Here is a 16,162-nt window from a genome sequence, read left to right as displayed (position 1 = left end):
CATATCTATCGAAACTTCTTCAAAGATATATTTTAAAAAGCTTTCCTCCTTTACAAGAGTAAGAAATGTGGTGCTGCCTTTCTGTTGAGCATAATCAGAATCTTCAGTAACATATAAATGAGACCCTCAGATATGAATGATTTATTATGGCATAATACTTTTTGAGAATTATCTTTTGGTAAGAGTGATATACTTAATCCTTCTGAATATATACCCCATTACAGGAATAATTGTTCATAAATTTGTTGTTCAGGATTCCATTAAATTTCTGTGGTGAAGGATAATCATTTTTGGGTTAACTGAGCTATAGAATTTTGGTGAAATACCCATCATTGAAAACTTTGACCCAAGGCACCAAGAGTGAAATACATTTCTCTATTTGGTCATTGTAATTGCTAGCCATTGTTATTACCAGTCATTACTAAGCAACTGAGACCTCAGTTTAAATAAGTCATAATTGTCAAATGAAGCATAAACATCTACATTAATTTTCTAGTAACTATTTCTTTTGGACAGATCTTTAATCAATGACATATATACTTTGTGTGTATATATATATGTGTGTGTGTGTGTGTGTGTGTGTGTGTGTGTGTGTGGTACATTTATAAAAGCCAATATGGATACATCTATTCACTGTGGTACATTTTAAAATAAAATATTCTAGCAGTGAGTATGGATTAAGGTGTTTTGGGTGTTGGCATCTTACTGGGGACTTACTTGGTATACCTAAGAATTTTTTAGGCAGAAAATCTAAAATTGCTTCTTGCCCCTCCTGCAGAGCTACAAAACTAATCTGATGGGACTAAGAGAAATTAGTTGTAACTTCACTGACAATTCGTGATGTTTATATGTGTCTATAAACAAATTGAGGAGTAAACAATTTTTAAGTTAGTATAAGCACAGCATTTTCAAGGCTGCTTGTAAACTGCTAAGCTTAAAAACTTAGATCACTCAAAAGTCTTTTTGAACGGTGGATCTGATGAGGAAAGTCTGTTTATTGCATTAAGACAATTTCGTTAGATTGTGAAATATATTCTTGAGTGCAGTTTAACAAAATAATAAAAAGAACTATCCATAACAATAAAAAGAACCATCCGTACACTTAACCAGTTTAAGAAGTGTTACACCACCTTTGAAAAGCTCCGTGGGTACCTGACGTGAGAACATTGGGTGGTGACCGTTTTGTTTAGCTGTAGTTTTAATACCCAGCATTACTAGGATCCGTGTTGCGGCCGACTGCTGATTTAATCTCCAGGTAATCTTTGTTTAAGCTACATGTAGCGGGAATTTAAGATTAGGCAACCGTTCCACTCTTCTCTTTCCTTAAGGTTCCTGGATACCGGCCTCTAGGCTCTCCTAAGGCGTTAACACTAGACGGAGGGCGGGAAGATAGGCAACGCTGCTGGCCGGGAGAGGCGGGGAACCCTCTGGGACGCCCTGGACCTTGGCTCAAGGGTTCTTCCCGTGGGAGGCAGGTGGGCCGGCGGCTTTGGGGTGATGTGGGAGAGGTGAGCCGCCAGGACCTGGGCCGGCCTCGAAGGCCTGAGACACCGCGACCGACCCCAGGGGATCGTGCCGTAGTGCGGCCTCCCAAGGAAGTGTCGCCTTGGGCGCTTTTCCCTGCCCGGGAGGTGAGCCCCGCGGGGCTCTCCCGCCTCCCCGGCGGCTGCCCCCCGCGGTTGCCGGGGTCCGCGCTTCCTGTAGCTCCGCCCCGCCCCCGCCCCCGCCCCCGCCCCGGATTCGGCGAGCCTGCGGCGCCGCAGCCCCCGCTAGCGGGCGGGAGATGCCCGGCGGCAGCCCTGGGAGGGGCCTCGCCGCGTCGTGACCGCGGGCTTGTCTGCGCCGCGGGGTCGCACCTGCCGGGACCCAGGGCCCGTCTCCCGCGCGCGGGCGCGCCCTCGGAGGGAAGGGAGTTGGGGCGGTAAGGATGGAGAAGGGGAAGAAGAAGGGCAAGGAGCCGGAGAAAGAGAAAATTCGGGAAAAAGGAAAGGAGAAAAAGAAGGAGGTGGAGAAGGAGAAAGTGAAGGGAAAGGAAAAGGAAAAGGGGAGAGAGAAAGGGAAGGAGGAGAAAAGTAACGGTAAAGAGGAGGAAAAGAGGAAAGAGCGCGAGACGGTGAAAGAGAAGGAGCAACCTAAGGGGACACCAGAGGAGACCGAGAAGGACAACGGCGCCTTGGCGAGGCCCCCGCTGGAGCCGCCGGTAAGGGACCGGCGCCGCGGCCGCGCGGGAGGGAAGCGGCGTCCCCGGAGGATGGCAGCGGCGGGACAGACCTTTAACCGGCGCCAGCGCCTTCCCCGGCCCCGCCCGCCCTCCCGTCGCCCCGCCCCCCCGCCCCTCGGGCGTCCCGACCCCCCCCCCCCCCGCCCCCCCGGCCCGAGGCGCTAGCCGGCTCTGTCCGAGCCCCTTCCCGACCCTGCGTCCCGGGGCACGACGCGCGGGGTTCCGGGGTTCGTGCGCGCTGTGTTTGGGGGCCGGACCTCCTTGGGGTCACTGCTTCCATCGTTTTTCGGACCAGCAGCGCCCAGAGGAATGGCCGCAAGGTTTTAGCGGAGACGTCTCGGAAACCAGGCCCCGCGATCACAGAGGCCCCTATTCTACCACTTATACGAGGTGCCCAGAGCGGTCGGAATCGCGAGGAGCAGAACTGGTGGTTGCTGCAGGCTGAGGGTGGGGAGGGGGCGGGGAGAATGGGGGAATGAGTGACTACAGAGTTTCTTACAAGATGAAAAGTTACGGAGATGGATGGGGGTGGTGGTTGCACAGCGCTGTGAATGTATCTAATACCACTGAATTGTATGCTTAATAATGGGTGAGATAGTAAATTTTATACTATGTGTATTTTACCAGAGTTAAAAAATTGAGGGGGTGAAGGATAAAAAGGGAAAAAACGGACATTGTTTGGATCAACTTAATAGGCTTCTTGCTCCTGGTGTTCCTGAGCTCACAGCTGCTTTCAGGTTCTAAACAATTTGAATTATTGACTCCTATTTGATCTCTGATAAAACACAGATTATTATAGATCCAGGTATCATTAAAAGAATGACTTTTGACAGGGAACATTGGTGTTCAAAATCACAAATTGTGTCAGGACTTTTGGCTTAACCATAATCCTAGTTTTTCTTAAGAGATGATAAACATGAAAAATGTATTTTAGCCTGCGTGTTGCTAAAAAAATTAAGTAAAATGACAAACATCAGTGACTGTGGAATTTCTATATAGCATAGAGTAGGGACGGCCATGTGGTTGGAAAGAGTAAGGAACGGTTTTTACTCATATTTCATAGGATCTCAGATACCATTATTTTATCACCACTGAGAAAAAAACATGCTGCCAATCAAACTATGACATACTTGGGTAGCTCAGTTGGTTAAGCATCTGACTCTTAATTTTGGCTTGGGTCATGATCTCTGGATTCTGAGATCAAGTCCACCTGGGGCTCCCAGCTCAAGGGGAGTCTGCTTGAGATTCTCTCTCCCTCTCCCTCTGCCACTCCCTCCATCCTTGCTCTCACAAGTGCATTGTCTCTCTCTCTCTCTCTCAAAAATGATGTACCATGAATTGTAAAATCCTCATTTCAGAGATGTTAAAATAGGGGGAGGAGTGCATCTTGGAGTTGATGAAATATGTTGGGGTAGCCTTGAGTGGAGACAGTAAGGAGGGCACAAGGTGTGGACCTTACAGCCATTTCTTGGGCCCACCTTTACTTTATAGCATGCAATTTTAAATCATTCTATGAAGTATTCTCTGTCCATCAAGTCACTCTTCCTCACCATCACACTCCCAGAAGGACACTATAACATCTAGATGCAGATGGGAGGAAATGGGGATGGAGATAGGAAATAACTATAGAACTACCATTTGGTTTAAGAGGCATTAAGAACTCCAAAAACAAACATGTACTTTTTCTAATTCTGTTATTCATGAGACAGTTTTCATAAATCACGTTCTCTATATAAGACCCTATTAGACCAGACCTTCAAACGTCTTACTTTCACACAGATCTTATTTTCAAAAAAAGAAAATGTGGGACAGTGAAAAAAAATTCACTTTTTGCCTTCTGAAACCCAGTCTAAGTCTCATGTCAGCATTTAGTGTTCAAGTATAAATGTAAATGATTGTTGTTATTTCTAAACCAATGTCATTGAAGACAATTATGTGTTTTGTGCATGAGAAACATCTTCAATAGGCAGTTTGGGAAGTAAAATTCTTTATTCAAAGATTTTATTTATTCATTCATGAGATACACAGAGAGAGAGGCAGAGACATAGGCAGAGGGAGAAGCAGGTTCCCCATGGGGAGCCTGACGTGGGACTTGATACAAGGACTCTGGGATCACAATCTGAACCAAAGGCAGACACTCAACAACTAAGCAACCCAGGTTCCCAGGCAGTAGAATTTAATTCCTGTGGCAAATCTGACTAATGTATTGTTGGTCATTTGTTACTGTTCATATTAAATTTTGCACACTAAAAGCCACCTTTCTGAGCACTCTGAACTTTTCATACCAGCCCAGCTTTCTTGTCTCTCTCTCTTTTTTTTTTTTTTTTGCTTTTTTGCTTTCTTGTCTCTCAATCACCTGTCATAAAAATTTCTAATTTTTGTATGTTGATGGAATGCTTCTTTTTATTTTTTATTTATTTATTTATTTATTTATTTATTATTTTTTTTTTTTTGGAATGCTCCTTTTTAAAGCTTATGTCAAGTTCGACAGATTTAACATCAGGTTCTAAAATAAGTGTTCATTTGTGATTGGAACCAATTTAACAATTTCTATAACCTTAGCCCTTTTCATTTAATCATGATATTTATATTAAAAAGTATACAAGGGGAATCTTGCCCTAAAATCTTTTAATCTAATTAGTGATCTAATTGGCAAAAGAAAACAGATCAATAATATGAGACCTTAGATGGCTTACATGCTGAATGGCATAGTTAGTACTTGAACCTTAGAGGTCCCAAGATCCCAAACAAAAAACGAAATTCTGGTGCAATCCCCAGTGGATATAAACTCAAGAAGCAAAGTGAAGTCTGAAAATTGATCCTGTAATCTATGGTACCTCCTATGATATATATATATATATATATATATATATATATATATATATATATAGGCTATATATAAAGCCTATATTTGACTGATTATCACCTCTCTAGTTGGAGGATGGAGGGATGTGGTATGATTAATACCACATAACTAATGGTTGATTATAAAATACAAACTGGATCTATTAAGCTTTTTTTTAAGTGAGCTCCATGCCCAATGGGGGGCTTGAACTCATGACCCCAAAAGCAAGAGTCCCATGCTCTACTAACTGAGCTAGCCAGGTGCCCCTAGACATGTTAAATGTCTCATGAAGTTTTGCTCTGGTTTTGTGAAGTTTTGCTCTGGTTTACAATTCCACAATTATTATTGGGTCCTAACACAGGCAAGCCCACTGCCAGAAGCCAGGAGCCAGGAAAACAAGGCCCTGGTCGCATAGGTTTATTGATTTGCCTTTTGTTTTCACAGGAGAAGAATAAGCAGATCCTTGTGTTGGGCCTGGATGGAGCAGGAAAGACCAGTGTTCTCCACTCTCTAGCTTTAAACAGAGTCCAGCACAGTGTGGCACCCACCCAAGGTTTCAACGCAGTATGCATTAACACTGAAGATAGCCAAATGGAGTTCCTGGAGAGTAAGCCCTCCTTCTCATTAGTAACAGGAGAGGGGCTCATCTTGTTATACCATAATGCAGAAATACTATTAGCAACATTGCACCCTTATGAAAAAGTGACACTGGGTCAGGTTCCCCTACACTTTTGAATGCATATATAGTTTAATAGTGCAGTGTGGAGGAAATAACCCTCTATTCTTATTTCCTCCTTTTTACAGTGGCTGGCATAAGAGGGAGCTGCAAGAAAGGCCCACCTATAGTAGCCTCTCTCTTCCCTTACTACCTCCAATAAACATTCAATCTAAGTAAATACAGCATATTTCTATAAATAAGCCACAAACCTCTTTTTGTAACCAGAGGGCAGCCCAGACGTCTCTACACTAAAGTAATTCTGGAGTTGTCATCTTTCTAAATACTGCTCTTCCCCAAAGTTGCATTAGATTCTGTTCTCTCTACACTCTCTCCTTAGATGATTTTATCGATCCTTATTGGCCTTAAATACCATCAATATGCTAATGACTCCCAAATTTATCTGTCCAGCCAAATATCAGCTGACATCTTCATCTGGGTATCTAATTGGCCTCTCAAACCTAAAATACTCAAAATGCTTCATTTATCTCCATATCTGTTCCTTTCCCTATAATCTACTGGTCAGTAAAGGGCTCCTCACCTATCATGTTACTCAAGCCAGAAAACTATGAGTCACCCTTGATTTCTCCTTTTGCACCCCCACCTCCACTACACAAACAAAACACTGAATTTTTCTACCTCTAAAACAAATCTTAGATTCATTAATTATATTCTTACCTACTGTACCTATTTGAGTTAAAACCTATACCATCTCTCACTTAGATTACTGCAATCACCTTTTTATTTTTGCTTTCATCCAATTAAAAAAAGAAAATATGGGCAGATAAATTGGTAAATGTGTAGGCAAATCTTTCAGCTAACAACATTATTAGGAATAGAGGCTTTAATTTGTTCAGAAGATGTAGAATAAATAATAATTTTAACCAAATAGCTAAGAAAATAGTCTCAAAATATAAAAAGTGAAAAGAAAGGAAGGAAGGAATGAAGGAATGAAAAGAAAGGAAGAATCCAGCTTGGGGAAACAAATGAACATATCTACCATTGGAGTGAGAGATTTCAACATATTGTCAATTATTAATAGAATCAAAGAGGAAAAAAATAAGCAAAGATACACAGAATCTGAACAAAAGCAACAAGTTTCACCCAGTGGACAATATAAGATTGCCCACTTAGACAATTTTAGTTACATCCCAAAGCTAAAATACATGTGTTCTCAAATACTCATGGAACACTTACCAAAAACGACCACCTAGTGGACCATACATCAAGTCTTCAATTTTTTAGAGAAGGGGCATCATACAAACCATGTTGTTTGCATTGTAGTTAAGTTAGAAGTTAATAACAAAAAGGTAAAAACCTCTATATGAGTGAAATGTCATGTGTCACAAAAAAATGAGGAACAACTCAAACGTTCATTCATCCTTAAACTAAATATGTTAAAACCATATGACTTAGAAGATTATACAACATTCTTTTAAAAAGTTAATAACACAAAATACTTTTTAGGGAATTAGCCTAGTTCTGTAAAAAGGAAACAAAGGACAGGCAAATCAAGACCCTTTCCCGATACTATTTTAAATGTTTTGTTTAAATTCCTAAAATAGTGGTCTTGAAAATTTTCTGTAAAGGGTTAGGTGGCGCTAATTTAGGCTTTGGGGACCACATGGTCTCTATGCAACTACTAAACTCTGTTGTAGTATGGAAGTGGCCATAGACAATATGTGAACAAGTCCATATGTCTGTGTTCTGATAAAACTTTATTTTGTAGACACTGAAATCCAAATGCAATATGATGTTCATGTGCCATGGAATTTATTCTTTTTTCCCTCCAACATTCAAAAATGAAAAATCCATTCTTTGTCCGTGGGCTACAAAAACAGGCAACGGGCCAGATTTAGACTGTGGGCCATGGGTTGCCAACCTCTGGTCTAGGAGAAAAATAAAAACTCAGTTCATTGTGTATATGTTATTATCATTATCAGTAAGTTTCTTCTGGGAAGAATCAGCAAAATGAAATAACCTAAAGGCATTTTTTTCTGAGGCATGTATTCCTTAATGCCTACAGGATCATATTAACTCTTAGTGCAGTGTTAATAGGATAAATTAGTTCTGGGATTTTGACAAAGGAAAACGATTGTGCAAGTGAGGCTAGCCAGTGAATTCAGTCCATTTCAAATTTATTTTAGAGAAAGATGTGTTTTAACCCACCAATTTGAATTATTTTAGTAACCTACTCACATTTTCTGAGCTTAACGGATAGATAGACAGTGGCCCACATGGCCGATGTGTGTTACAGACCAGAAGGTGAGTGTCTAGTGTCTTTATGCTGACCCTTTGTGTTCCAGAATGATTACACCACTTGTGGAGGGTAGATATTTCTGCCAGCCAATTTCCCCAGTAGCATGTCTCCAGTCATTCTCAGAATTGGATACACTCTAACACAGTGGTATTTTATCAGAACACCTGTCCGGTGTTTGGAAGTTATCTAAAAGTGCTTTTCCTGCCTCCTCAGTGGATGCTTCTGCAATGTGTTTGGTGTCTTCTTTCTCTACTCTTCTCTGTAGTTGGTGGCAGTGAACCTTTCCGTTCTTATTGGGAAATGTACCTGTCCAGAGGATTGCTGCTGATCTTTGTGGTGGATTCAGCAGATCACAACAGATTGCCTGAAGCTAAGAAACACCTTCATCAATTAATTGGAACAAACCCAATCCTTCCTCTGGTTGTGTTTGCAAACAAACAGGTAAAAATCTGTGCAAATATAAGTTGTACTCAGTAGTTTTATTGTTAATAAAAGAAATGTCTACCTCTAATACCTAGATATTTAACAATATGCAATACATTCAGTTTAGTTTATACTTGTTAGATCTACTGGATTATAAACTCCCTGAGAATAAAGACCATTATTCATCTTTGTGTGCCTTATAATACCTGTATACTGAACCAGCATAGTAGAAATTCAACAAATACATGTTGAATTTAATTCAATAAACATTTACTGATGGTTGAATTGATTTCAATAAAATATTTGAGTGTCTACCATATGTAAAGAAATAGTTTGTTTTAGATCAGTTAACCTGACCTGAATTTATTTCACACACATAAAAAATATTAAACGACCATGGAGAAATTGGAACCTGTACAGTGTCATTGGGAATGTAAAATGTTGCAGCCACTTTAGAAAACAGTATGCAGTTCCTTAAAAAAACTAAAATTAGAACTCCCATATGATCCAACAATTCCACTTCTGGGTATATACTCAACAGATTTGAAAGCAGGAACTCATACTGATACTCCTACATCCATGTTCACAGCAGAATTATTCATGATAGCCACAAGGTAGAAGCAACCCAAGTGTCCCTCCATGGACGAATGGATAAACAAAACATGATATATACATACCATGGGATATCATTCAGCCTTAAAAAAGGACATTCTGACACATGCTTATAATATGGATAACCTTGAGGACATTATGCTAAGTGAAATAAGCCAGTAATGAAGTAACAAGTATTGTATGATTCTACATTTATGAGGTACCTGGAGTAGGCAAATTCATAGAGACAGTAAATTAGAGGTTACCAGGGAATGGAAGGAGAGGAGAAGGAGGAATCATTGTTTAATGGGTACAAAGTTTATATTGGTGATGGTTGCCTTAGATTGGGGGAAGGAGGGCAGCCCAGGTGGCTCAGCGGTTTAGGGCCACCTTCAGCCCAGGGCATGATCCTGGAGACCCAGGATCAAGTCCCACATCACGCTCCCTGCATGGAGCCTGCTTCTCCCTCTGCCTGTGTCTCTGCCGCTCTCTCTCTCTCTCTCTCTCTGTGTGTCTCTTGTGAATAAATAAATAAAATCCTAAAAAAAAAAAAATGGGGGGAAGGAGAAATGGGAGTTATTTTGTTGGTATAAAGTTTCAGTTTTGCAATATGAAGACTTCTGGAGGTAGATGGTTGCACAATACTGTGAATATACTGAACCGTACACTCATCATGGTTAAGGTGGTAAATTTTGTTATGTGTATTTTGCCACAATAAAAAAGTAAAAAAACGAAACATCTATAACATTGTGATATTAAAGCCCCTCTTTCAGTTGCTAAGATTGCCAATCATTAGGGAACTTGATTCTTCCACTACTTCGAAGGGAGAATGTTTATGGCTGTAAATTAAGTAATTACAAATGATGACTTAAAAGAGGGTGTATAGTACAGTCCAGAATAGAAGCTAGTCCAGCAGATTATATTTAAAATAAGGGCTGGAGCTTTTGTTTTGTTTTGTTTTAAACTGGAATATTTTAAGTACCAAAAACTACAAAGACCATGGTACATGTAAGTGAGCTGTATAGTATTCCATTGCATGAATATACCACAATTTAATGTTTTCTTGCTGGGTATTTTGGGTTATTTCCAATCATTTGTTGTCATAAACAGTGCTACAGTGAACCTTTATGTATGTGTCTCTTTGTAGATGTGTCTCAACATTTCTCTAGTGCATACATCTAAAAGAGGAATTGCTAGGTTTTCGGATTTGTACATATTCAGTTTTACTAGATCTTACTAAGTTGCTTTCCCAAAGATATTGCACCAATTTATTTTTCCACCAACAGAATATGACAGATTTTTGCAGCTCCACATCCTTCTCAATTCTTGATATTGTCCAACTTTTTCATTTTCGCCAATCTAATAGAGCTAAAATTTTATCCCATTATTCTAATTTGTATTTCCTTAATTATTAGTGAGCTGGAACCTTTTTTCAGGTGTGCATTGGTTATTAGTTTCAAATTCTTTTCTTTCTTTGAAACCAATTTCCACATCTGTGAATTATCTTTTATTTATTTACTTCTTTTTAGAGCGAGAGAGAGAGCATGAGAGAGGAGGAAAGGGCAGGGGAGAGGGAGAGAGAATCTCAGGCAGGCTCCGTGTCCAGTGCAGAGCCTGACATCAGGCTCAATCCCACAACCACAAGATCATGCATGACCCGAGCAGAAATCAAGAGTCAGTTGCTCAACTGACTGAGCCACCCAGGTGCCCCTGTGAATTGTCTTTCAATATCTTTTCCCAAATTTCCTTTAGAGTGTTTATTTTTTCTTATTTGAGTTGTAGAGGTCTTTATCTTTTGAAAGAAATAATCCTTTGGTGTTTATATGCATTACGAATATCTTCTTCAGCAACTTGTTGACTATTATTTTACTTTGCTGATGGTTCTCTTCTTTATATACAGCTTTCCATTTATTTTTTTAAACAGCACATTTTTAAAATTTTATTTAATTCCAGTGTAGTTAACATTACTTTCATGTATATAATATAGTGATTCAGTAGGTCCATATATATTACTCAGTGCTTGTCAAGGTAAGTATACTCTTAATGCTCTTCACCCACATCACCCATTCCTCCCCACTCACCTCCCATCTGGTAACTGTTTGTTCTTTATAATTAAGAGTCTGTTTTTTGGTATGTCTCTTTTTCTGTTTTTTGTTTGTTTGTTTGTTTGTTTGTTTTCTTTTGTATCTTAAATTTTCCATGGAGTGAAATCATATGGTATTTGTCTTTCTCTGACTGTGTGTATGTGTGTGTGTGTACATGCGCACACACACACCACATCTTTAACCATTTTTGATGGATACTTGGGTTGCTTCCATAGTTGGACAACTGTAAATAATGCTTCAATAAACATAAAGGTGCATGTGTCCTTTTGAATTAGTGTTTTCTTATTCTTTTGGAAAATACCCAGTAGCATGATTACTAGTCATAGGATAATTTTTTTTTTTAAAGTAAACCTTCCACCCCGTGTGAAGTTTGAACTCACAACCTTGAGATCAAAGATTGCATGCTCTACTGACTGAGCCAGCCAGGCATTCCTAAAATGAATCTCTTATAGGCAGCATATATATGGGTCTCAGGCTTTTTTGGTTTTGGGTTTTTTTGGTTTTGTTTTTGTTTTCTTGAAAGGGAAGGGAGGAGGGGCCGGGGGGAGAAAGAATCTTAAGCAGGCTCCATGCCTAGTCTGGACCCCTATGCAGGGCTTCTTCTCTCAACCCTGAGATCATGACCTGAGCCAAAATCAAGAGTTGGACGCTTAACTGAGCTACTCAGGTGTGCATGGGTCTTGTTTTTTAATCCATTCTGCCACTCTGTGTCTTTTGATCAGAGCGTATAGTCTGTTTATGTTCAAAGTAATGATAGGTATGTATTTTTTGCCATTTTGTAACTTGTTTTGTGGTTGTTTTTGTAGTTCTCTGATCTTCTCTTATTCTCATGTGGTTTGCTGGCTTTTTTTTTTTTTTTTTTTTTTTTTTAGTGATATACTTCCTTTCCTTTCTCTGTATTTTTTGCAGTATCTAAGATTTTATTTTTTATTTTATTTATTTATTTATTTATTTATTTATTTATTTATTTATTCATGATAGACATATATATAGAGAGAGGCAGAGACACAGGCAGAGGGAGAAGCAGGCTCCATGCCGGGAGCCCGACACGGGACTCGATCCCGGGACCCCAGGATCGTCCCTGGGCCAAAGGCAGGCACCAAACCGCTGAGCCACCCAGGGATCCCCTTTTTTGCAGTATATTACTGGTTTTTGATTTGTGGTTACAATTAGGTTTGTATATAGCATCTACACATAGCAGTCTGTATTAAATTGATCGTTACTTAAGTTTGAAATCATTCTTTCCTCCTCTCCCCCATGGATCCACGTTTAGGTATATGGTGTCATACTTTACGTCCTTTTATTTTGTGAGTCCCTTGACTGATTTTTACAAATCTATTTATTTGTATTGCTTTTGTGCTTCCTGCTTATCTTACTCTTACTTACTTTTCTTTCCACTCAAAGAATCCCCTTTAACATTTCTTGTAGGGCTCTATTCTGAATGATAGGTTTGTTGGATAGAATACTCTTGGTTGTAGATATTTTTCTTTCAGCCCTTTGAATATATCCTGCCACTCTCTTCTGGCCTGCAAAGTTTCTGTGGATAGCCTTATGGGATTTCTTTTGTATGTAACTGTCTTCTTTTCTCTTGCTGCTTTTAAAATTCTGCATCACTACTTTTTGCCATTTTAATCACTGTGTTTCTTGGTTGATTTTGTTGGTGGATCTCTGCGCCTCCTAGATCTGGCTACCTGTTTCCTGGCTTAAATTAGGGAAATCTTCAGCTATTATTTCTTTAAATAAATTTTTTGTCCTCTCCACTATGTGCTTCTTCTAAGATCCCTATAATGTGAATGTTATTACCTTTGATGAAGTCTCTGAGTTCCCTACATCTGATCTCATTTTGCACATTTTTCTCACCTGTATAGTTTTCCATTTTTAATAGTCTACTTTATCAGTGCCTTCTATTGTGATTTGTATCTCTTATTTTCCTCATATTAATTAAACAGAGCCATTTGGTGTCTCATTTATAGCTTTTAAAAGTCATCTTACTGTTTTTACTCTTGTTGGAGTGATGACCTCTATTCTATAAATGCACAATATGCAAATATGAGATAAACGTACTATTTATACATGATGTGCCTTTTTTTAAAACCACATTGACTTTTACTTTTTTTTTTTTTAAGTAAATTCTACCCAATGTGGGGCTCAAACTCATGACCCTGTGATCAAGGGTTGCATCCTCTATGACTGAGCCAGCCAGACCCCTCTATCCCTAATGTGCTTTTATCACCACAAGGAACCTCTCTTTTTATCCAGCATTCTCCTCATTTTCTTCCTCTCCAATCAGTGAATTTATTACTTTCAGACATTGTCCACATATTACTGGATCCATTAACACTGTTTAAAGTCACTGTAGACTCTAAGAGTAAATGAATTCTGATCTTAGGCAATATATTGGGATGACCAACATCTTGAACACCAGTATCAACTGCAGCCAGATACCACCAGAAACATTTTTCTAGATATGTCTGAGGCAAGGGAAACAAGACAAAAATAAACTATTGGGACTACATAAAAATTAAAAGCTTCTGCACAGCAAAGGAATCCATCAACAAAACCAAAAGGCAAGGGATGCCTTGGTGGCTCAGTCGGTTAAGCATCTGCCTTTGGCTCAGATCATGATCCTGGGGTCCTGGGATTGAGCTGCATGTTGGGTTCCCTGCTGAGAAGAGAGTCTGCTTCTCTCTCTGCCCCCCCCCCCCCCGCTCATGATCTCTCTCACTATCTCTCTCTCTCAAATAAAATCTTTTTTTAAAAAGTAAATACTGATTGGGAAAAGATATCTGGCAATGATATATATTTGATAAGGACTTAATATCCAAAATATGTAAGGAACTTACACAACTCAACATTCAAAAAACAAGTAGTCCAATTAAAAATAGAAGACATGACCAGACATTTCTCCAAAGAAGGCTTATAGATGGCCAACAGACACATGAAAAAGATGCTCAACACACCACTAATCATCAGGAAAATGCAAATCAAAACCAAAGTGAGATCTCTGTCACCTCACACTTGTCAAAATGGCTAGAATCAGAAAGACAAGAAATAAGTGTTGGTGAGGGTGTGAAAACAGGACACTTGTGCATTGTTGGTGGGAAAGTAAATTGGTACAGGCACTGTGGAAAACAGTATGGTGGGTCCTCACAAAATTAAAAACAGAAATAGTGTGTGATCCTTATTCCACTACTGAGTATTTACTCAAAACTAAAACACCAATTCAAAAGGCATATGCACCCCTGTGTTTATTGCAGCATTATTTATAATAGCCAAGATGTGAAAGCAACCCAAAAGTCCATTAACAGATAAATTGGGTAAAGAAGATGTAGTATATTAACATATATTGGAATATTATTCACCATAAAAAAAAAGAATGAGATCTTACCATTTGTGACAACATGGGTGGACCTAGAGGGTATTATGCTAAGTGAAATGCATCAGACAAAGACAAATACCATCTGATTCCATATATAAATGGAATGTAGATAACAAAAGAACAAACAAAAAGCAGAAATAGACCCATAAATATAGAGAACAAATTGATGGTTGCCAGAGAAAAGAGTGGTAAGGGAATGGGCAAAAAGGAGTGAGAGGGGAATAGGAGATACAGGCTTCCAGTTATGGAATGAATAGTCACAAGGATGAAAGGTACAGCACAGGGAATATAATCATTGGTATTGTAATAGCATTGTATGGTGACAGATGGTAACTACACTTGTGGTGAGCATAGAATAACATTGAGTTGTCTATTATGCTGTATGTCTAAAACTAATGTAACATTGTGTGTCAACTATATTTCATTTAAAAAATCCTACTGAATATGATTTTGGATAAATAAAATAGAAATGGAAAAATGAAAATAGAAGCAGGTTGACTACAGTGTTTAGAAAACTAATTAAGGTATTAGAATGGATTAAATTCATTCCCAAAATTCTTTTTTGATGACAGCTCATAACTCTTGGTATAATTCTGCTGCCCTTTTTCTTTTTCTTTTGTAAGTTCTATACCCTGTATGGGGCTCAAACTCACAACCCCAAGTTCTATACCCTATATGGGGCTCAAACTCACAACCCCAAGATCAATGCTCTACCAACTAAGCCAGCCAGGTGCCCCATTGCTGGTATAATTCTGATTAAAATTTTTATATTCAGACGACCACTGGAGTCATAATAATGGGGTCACAATATCCTCCACATTAAAATGGAGGTGGGATCATTGAGAGCAATAAATGAGAGTAATAAATATATCTATCCAAAAGGATTGCAAAATAACCAGCTTTGTCCTATCCTTTTCTATTCTGGGTGAAGGATCTTGAAGCAGCCTATCGTATTACAGATATCCATGAAGCTTTGGCATTGTCTGAGGTGGGAAATGACAGGAAGATGTTCTTGTTTGGAACCCAAGTGACTGAGAATGGCTCAGAAATCCCTTCTGTCATGCAAGATGCCAAAGACTTGATTGCACACCTGGCTGCAGATATGCAGTGACCAAGCCCAGGCCCACTGTGCAGTTCTTGATCTAAATGTCACCAGGGAGTGTTGAATTACAGGTTTGAAGCCAAAGGTTTCTGCTGTCAAATAAAGAATAAGCCATTTCCTATTTTCTTAATGCGTGATATATATACAAAGATAATGTTAATTGATTAAGAGCCTATGTTTAGATTTTGAACTTTAAAAATATTGGTAAAATAATATATTTGGGGATTTAAATTTTCATCAACAAAATTAAAGTGAACATTAAGCATTCAAAGCATTTGTAGTTTTTCAATGACATGAGATTTATATTAAAATACTTTAATAAACTACCTCTTTTCAAGTAAAAATCTAGGTGTTCTCCCTTAAGTAGATTTATTTAACACTGTAAGGAAAGAAATATCAAGATAAAGCAATGAGAAAAGTAAGCAGTATCAGACGATTATGGAAATATGAATTAATGGCATTTAGATACAGGAAAGACTTCTTTTTTAGGAGCCTGATACACTAGAATAGGAACACTTGGA

General features: G+C 39.0%; 1 protein-coding gene across 1 annotated transcript; it reads left to right on the top strand.

Annotated features, from left to right (window-relative positions):
* Positions 1-1,731: 1,731 nt before the first annotated feature.
* ARL9 (ARF like GTPase 9) lies at positions 1,732-15,766 on the top strand. Its single transcript, XM_026003567.2, has 4 exons — positions 1,732-2,200; positions 5,511-5,673; positions 8,307-8,482; positions 15,471-15,766. The coding sequence occupies exons 1-4, from the start codon at positions 1,928-1,930 to the stop codon at positions 15,648-15,650; spliced, it is 792 nt and encodes a 263-aa protein (XP_025859352.1). The 5' UTR covers positions 1,732-1,927; the 3' UTR covers positions 15,651-15,766.
* The last annotated feature ends 396 nt before the right edge of the window (positions 15,767-16,162 follow it).

The sequence above is a fragment of the Vulpes vulpes genome, chromosome 2, assembly GCF_048418805.1.
Source record: "Vulpes vulpes isolate BD-2025 chromosome 2, VulVul3, whole genome shotgun sequence".
Taxonomy (NCBI): domain Eukaryota; kingdom Metazoa; phylum Chordata; class Mammalia; order Carnivora; family Canidae; genus Vulpes; species Vulpes vulpes.
Note: the sequence above shows the minus strand (reverse complement) of the source record. Positions and strands in the feature narration are given on the sequence as shown.

Bases quoted from the DNA above. Each gene is read 5' to 3' on its own strand.
- ARL9 (XM_026003567.2), top strand. From the start codon at position 1,928: ATGGAGAAGGGGAAGAAGAAGGGCAAGGAGCCGGAGAAAGAGAAAATT. The intron at 2,201-5,510 runs GTAAGGGACCGG...TTGTTTTCACAG, and splicing joins GGCCCCCGCTGGAGCCGCCG to GAGAAGAATAAGCAGATCCT. The intron at 5,674-8,306 runs GTAAGCCCTCCT...TCTTCTCTGTAG, and splicing joins CCAAATGGAGTTCCTGGAGA to TTGGTGGCAGTGAACCTTTC.